General features: G+C 39.2%; 1 protein-coding gene across 1 annotated transcript; it reads right to left on the bottom strand.

The window, feature by feature from the left end:
- Nucleotides 1-788: 788 nt before the first annotated feature.
- On the bottom strand, nt 789-4748 carry LOC140949600 (uncharacterized). Its single transcript, XM_073398758.1, has 3 exons — nt 3890-4748; nt 3205-3388; nt 789-1170 (listed from the first exon to the last, which is right to left on the bottom strand). Exons 1-3 carry the CDS (start codon nt 4746-4748, stop codon nt 789-791), a joined length of 1425 nt encoding a protein of 474 aa, XP_073254859.1.
- Between the last annotated feature and the right edge of the window lie 1512 nt (nt 4749-6260).

The raw sequence follows: 6260 nt of genomic DNA, 5'->3' as shown, positions 1-6260 counted from the left end.
TGGCAGACGAATTCGCACACTGAAGGGGAGAAACGTGGGGAAAAATTTTTTTTTTGCTTCCAGTTCCCGCTTGAAAAACCTGGCAAAAAGAGGGGAAGAAATCCGAGAAAACTACGGTCCCCTAGGACCAGTAACAGGCTGTACCAAGAGAATAAGTTGATAAGAATCAGTAGCGCGGCAAATTTGGCGCTGTAATACCCATGTCAAGTTGGTGCTATAATAATGACCCCTCTCTAAATGTGATGAGATAAACACCTTGAGGAAGAAGTTGCAGTCAGTTTTGTGGGGTAATAGGTTTCAAAGTAGCAATACAACCTGGGAAGTGTTTATAACTCAAACATTGTCAGATTTTGCTGGTTTAAATTTGTGGAAGGGGTTGCAGAGTCTTGTTAAACGTTCAAGACTTCAGATGGCTTTCAATTCCCCAACAAATAGATTTTTTTTTCTTGATCTTCGTGAAACGTTTTCTCTCAAGATTCCGATGACATTTTGACGATAATAAGGAAAGTTATCGAATGTGTTTTTAGTTATAAGCACTAAACAATAAACTTAAGTTTATTCATGAGGATATGCTGTTGTTGTTGCTATTGTTATAGTAACGTATCACGTCATAAAATGACACATTCCCCGATGATTGGTGGCTTTGAAGACGTAGTATTCAGTGCCTTTTGCCTAAAACAGTGGTACAATTAAACTACACAAACAGATCATCTCACTAATTTAGGCGTTCTACCGCCTAAATCTCGAAATATGGGAGACTGTCAATTTCAACACAATTTTTATAGAAATTATTTTCGCGTCGTTTTTAAGTAATGGCTCCTGGAGCTTAGCAATTCGTGAAACTGCACCTCATCATCGCCATTAACATCCAGACTACTGAACAGTGCTCTAAGCTGGTGATCCTTCAACGGAACATTCAGTTTTTTCAGACCATTAATAAACTGGGTTTTTGTGAGGTGTGTAGCGTTAACGTCTTTTGCCAAGAATCTGAACAAGTCGATGAGGCGAAGGCCTCGGGTGCGTACAAAGGTTTGGAATAGTTCCACCGCGTCGGGCTTCTTAGTTTTGATCCCTGCCTTTCCTACATGTCCTCCTTTTATGCTCACATCCCAGGAACAGTTGAAGTTGGGTCGTTCCTCCAAAAGAGCCTCCAACTCATTTTCGCATTCCCTGAATATAAAAACGATAATAAACCATACCTAAGATAACAAGCTGTTCCATAGCCCTTGTTCATTAACTACCGCTTATACATTTTTTTAAGGGTTTTAGAAGGGTTTATAAAAGGAAGGTTTTATATCCGAGGGGGTATAAAGACCGGAATAGAAGAGACGCTCGAAGTTTCCAAGGTCCTAAATTCTTTAACTCTCCTAGTTTTGAAATTTGAAATGCAACAAGTACTTACTACTTCCTTTTGCTGTGAGCTGAAAGCATTCCTCTTATCATAAATGTTCTTTTTTTTTCCTTGACCTCTGCTTTTCATTTATTTTTTTCCCCATGATTATTACGATTTTCTAATATATTTTACGATTTACTGCAGCTCTGCTATTGTTTTTGCATGTATAATTCTGTTGTCATAATTTAACTGATGGAGCCCATTCCTTCTAAATCCACTGGCTTCCCTTGGGCTTCCTCGCCATAAGCTTTTTAATTAGATTTTCTTGTCTGTATTTTTTTCGTCACCATGGCAAAACCATAAACCGAACTGAACTGAACTGAAGCAAGCTATAGCAGTGCTGATCAAAATAAATATCGCATTAACTGGCCTGTTAATTAAGCTTCTTATACTACTACATGAGAAATTTCTGCAATTTCATTGGCTTAGAGCAGTGGTATTTCAGTTTAAGTTGAAATACCTACACGTGAAAATTACAAACCTTTTGCGGGTAATAGTATAAACAATTGATAGCATGATTTGTACGTAATATTTGGTATAAATACCACTCGTGATATTTCAAACTTGTGTCAAAATTTCACTAGCCTAACGGCTCGTGAAATTTCGTATAACAATTTCGAAATATCACTCGTGGTATTTATGCCAAATATCAATACAAATCATGCTATTACCTATACAAATGGCATAATAAATCGACTAAACTTCATTTCAATACACGGAGGGGGGCTTATATCGGAAAGGGTTTATAATCGAATACATTTTTTGTTTTAAGGTAGATGGGCCTATAACTGGTAGGGCGTATGAGTGGGGTGCTTATAAGGGGCAGTTTATGGTATAGTAATAACCCGTTAGGATTCCATACTTACAAAAAAAACAACTGGTAAGCACATCGCCTTTCATTGTCTATGAATGTTTACAGTTTATTTCATCCATAAAATCATTTTGTACAGCATAAATCCGAAGAATCAAAACCCGAGCATAATTTACCACCACCACCACAGGAAAATAATGCCAGTAGCTGTCTCTTGAATGATTTACAGTTAACTTGAAGGTGCACGTGTACAGTCAGTTTACTTTTAAAGAAGAAATTAAAAACCTCATATTAAAGGCCTCTTAACATGAGCCCAGTCTGGTTACCGGGTTGAATTTCGTTTTGGGTTCATGTGAGAAATTTCAGCCCGGTTTCCGAGATGCGAAAAGGTCAAAGATCCTGGGGACGAAATCTTGCGCCAAATTTGAGAAACAAAGCAAACATGGCGAAACACAAAAAATTTGACTTTCGCGCCCATCATAACTTCGGCAACTCTGAAAGCTGTATCACTGCAGTTAATTGGATTCTTATCACGGTAAAATATAGCAGGCAATGCAAATTAAGACGATGCCATCCAGACCGTCAGAATTCATCCTGCTTTCATGCCCGTAACTGGGCTGAAGTGTTCATATGGAAACATTTCCAGCCAGCTTACCGAGATCTGGGTTAGAAAAACCGAGATCTGGGAAACCGAGCCAGCCCGCCCTCTCATATGAACACGTCGAAACTTTTACAAAGGATTTAGAGGTAAGGCGAGATCTCGGAAACCGGGCCAGCCTGGTGAACCGGGCTCATGTGAAGAGGCCTTAAGTTCACCCTCATTTCATAAGTAGGTGAAGCATAATGCGTTCGGGTGAGCGTAGTCCTAAATAGGACTGTTGTTGACAGTGATGACTGACGTTTCAACAACCTGTACGGCAGTGTTTCTGTTTGTGTGTTGCTCTTTTAATTCCTAACTTCCTAAGTATAGTTTGGCCATTAAAGGAATTTTTTTCCTTACCTATCAAACGCCACATCGTCTAGAATAAGTTCTCGTAAGGCACTTGTCTGGTTGTATCTGAGCCCACGAAGAAGCAAACAAGCACCAAAACTTTGGAAAGAGTTTTTTCCTATCCTGAGTACCTCTAGCGTATTGTTTTTCTTTAGGGCGTCAGCGATTTCAAAGGCTCCATCAATATGGATTCCTAAAAACAGATGCCATTTCGAGGTGCGTTAGACCAGAATGGAGGTCAAAAGTGTTGAGACCTTTTCGCTGATAAGAATAAGTAAAACTGGTGACCTTCCCCCTCCCCCCTCCTCCTCTCACTACCACCCCAAGCAATGTTGAATTTTGAGCACAATGAGTGGAGATTCAATACCTTTACGTTGACCACAATGCACAGTCTCCCAAGAGAAATCCAAGACAATGGTTACGGACAGAATTCGAGGATGTATTAACCGCATATGCAAAATTTTGAGGGGTGAACAAGGTGCAGTATGGTCTATGCAGAAATGGTAAATGAGTTTCTCTTTTGGGTACAACATTGCTGGGGGGAAGGGGGAGTGGGGGGATGAAGGAATGAAACCCAAAACCAAGCATGGAAGTATCCCCTCTGGGCGAAAACATGGTCAAACTTAGCTTGAGTTTTGTAACCCTTCCCCGCCCAACTTATTAATGGTTTCCTTTTGGTGGATTTTTTACTTACCACAACTCTGCATTTCTAGCACCTTAAGGTAGTGGTTACGGATAAGCGCTGTTCCAAGATAGCTTGCTCCATCATCCGAGAAACAATTGCAAGAAAGGTTAAGTTCCTTCAGTTTCTCGTTTGTCTCAAGTCCCCTTGCCATCTCTTCGATTGCGGATGCCCTAATGTTATTCCAGCTTATATCAAGAAGTTCCAGTTTCCGGTTTTTCGCCAGAGATCTACCCAAATAAATCGCGCCTTCTTCTCCAAGGTCGTTGTAACCAAAGTCTAGCCTTCGTAAGTGTGGATTGGAAGACAAGGCATTTAAGAAATGCTTGAAGTCTTTCCCTTGGATCCCGCAACCACTCAAGTTTAATTCTTGCAAGGAGGCATTCTCGATTAGCATACAACCAAGCGCGATGGCACCTTTCCTCCCAATTTTATTCGCAGAGATATCCAAGTGTGTGACAAAGCAGTTGTCTTTGAGCATCCTTGACAAGGCAATAGAACCCAGGTCTCCAATGCCATTATCACACAAACAAAGCGATGTAACTGTTATGTCTTGTTCCAGGGCCATGGCAATCGCCTGCACTCCGATATCTTGAATGCCATAGTGTTTGAGATCTACTGAACCTGTTTGACATTGGCGTAGAAATTTGGCAACAGGAACAGCGTTGAGGCTCTCGCAAGCTTCGAAGTAACGCTCCGCTGTTGTCTTGATGAATTTCTTCCTTTCTTTTTCAATATGAAGTTTCTCAAGATCGTCCTCTAAATCTGTTTCAAATCCCTGATCATCTGAGCAAACGGAAAGCCGTGAATTTTTTCTTACTTTTGACACCGAGCCAGATGATCTATTAGGGTTTTTTGCTGACGTCTTCATTCCACGGAGGAATAAGGCTAAGCCTTTTTTCTCTTTCCTTAATTTTTGTTTCGATCTTAAATTCTTCATAGGCTTAGCCTGGCAAGCTAAACAAGAAAGCCCAATAGATCGTTCACAGAGGGAAACTGGGAACCCTTCTCAGTAGCGTCAACACTGCTATGTCATACAAGAGGGCACCTCGCCAGACAATATGATATACTGCTCAGAACTTGTGGCTGTCATTTCCTCAGCAGTAATTTTGAGAATGTTAGCATAGTGACTGTCTCTCATTTGTAAAAGCAGGAACTCTAATCACGGTTGTAAGATACAAAATTGTATTTATCTCGTATATACGCTCCGAAGCAAGCTCTCTTATTGGTTGATTAACTGATAAGATGTACAAGTTTTCCGTTTGTGAATAATTGACGACTTTCAGCAAAATATTATTGTTGTCTTTATAGAAACACAGGAAGGATGTGATTCAATGACCCATTTACTTCGAACAAAATTTAGGAATGATCTCTCCCAAGCTTTAGGCCTTTAAATGAATTATAATCATTACTTGTAAATTTCATAATAAAATGTCGTCATCAATACAATAATTTTGCAAACAATTTCTAAAGTTATCTTAAACGATTCAACACGTAAATACTTGCGTAGTTATAATCATTCTGTTGATATCAAGCTGCTAGATAAAGATACATGAATGTTTTGTTTCGATAAAAAGCAATTGATTTTAATATGTGATTTGCTAAGCTCGGTATTTTTGATAAACTAAATCATGGACTATAAATGTTAAAGACGATTTCACACAAAAAAATTATAGCTCAATCAAGATCACAATTAAATACGTAAATAAGGAAAGATGAAGAAAAAGGAAGATGTAAGAACGTTAAAAAGAGTCGAAAAGAGAATTGTGGTTGATTTTAAGTTAAATTAACCCAAAACGATTAATCTCAAACTTGTTTCAACTTGAAAGCGCTTACTGAATACAGTTATCCTTTTCCGCTTTAAACTCTGCCTTTTCGAATGTTTGAGATGTTTTGTTCTGATAGCTGTTGGTTTTAACAATGATTCCTTCCTCTCAAGTGCTTCTGTAAAGAAGACATATGCAATAACCTCGTGGTCCTTGAAGGGGCGTTAAACAAATCAAGTTTGTCTCAGGAGCGCTTATCTAAGGGAGTTGTAGATTATTGCTGCAAAGTAGACTTCATTATTTATGATTTTTTGTGTGTGTGTTTTAGTATTATGCTTTGCTCGGAGAGTACTACGTCAAGCCCGTTTGTAGCGTGCATGGAATTCATACCATGAACTCACCGTGTCCGATAACAGTCATCACGCATTTCATAATAAGTAATAAGCGTACTTTGCGTGTGGTTTGAACAAGTGAAGAAGTACCATTTGTAATCATCAGGAAAAACAATCCTGTTTTAATTCACAATTCACGCAAAGTAGCCTTGGATAAGGATCCGCTGTGGGAAATAAGACAGAAAAAAAAAACTGATGAGTGCCGAAAGGGCTACAGTCGTAAAA

Source organism: Porites lutea, chromosome 10, assembly GCF_958299795.1.
Source record: "Porites lutea chromosome 10, jaPorLute2.1, whole genome shotgun sequence".
NCBI lineage: Eukaryota > Metazoa > Cnidaria > Anthozoa > Scleractinia > Poritidae > Porites > Porites lutea.
This window is presented reverse-complemented; position numbering and strand designations above follow the sequence as displayed.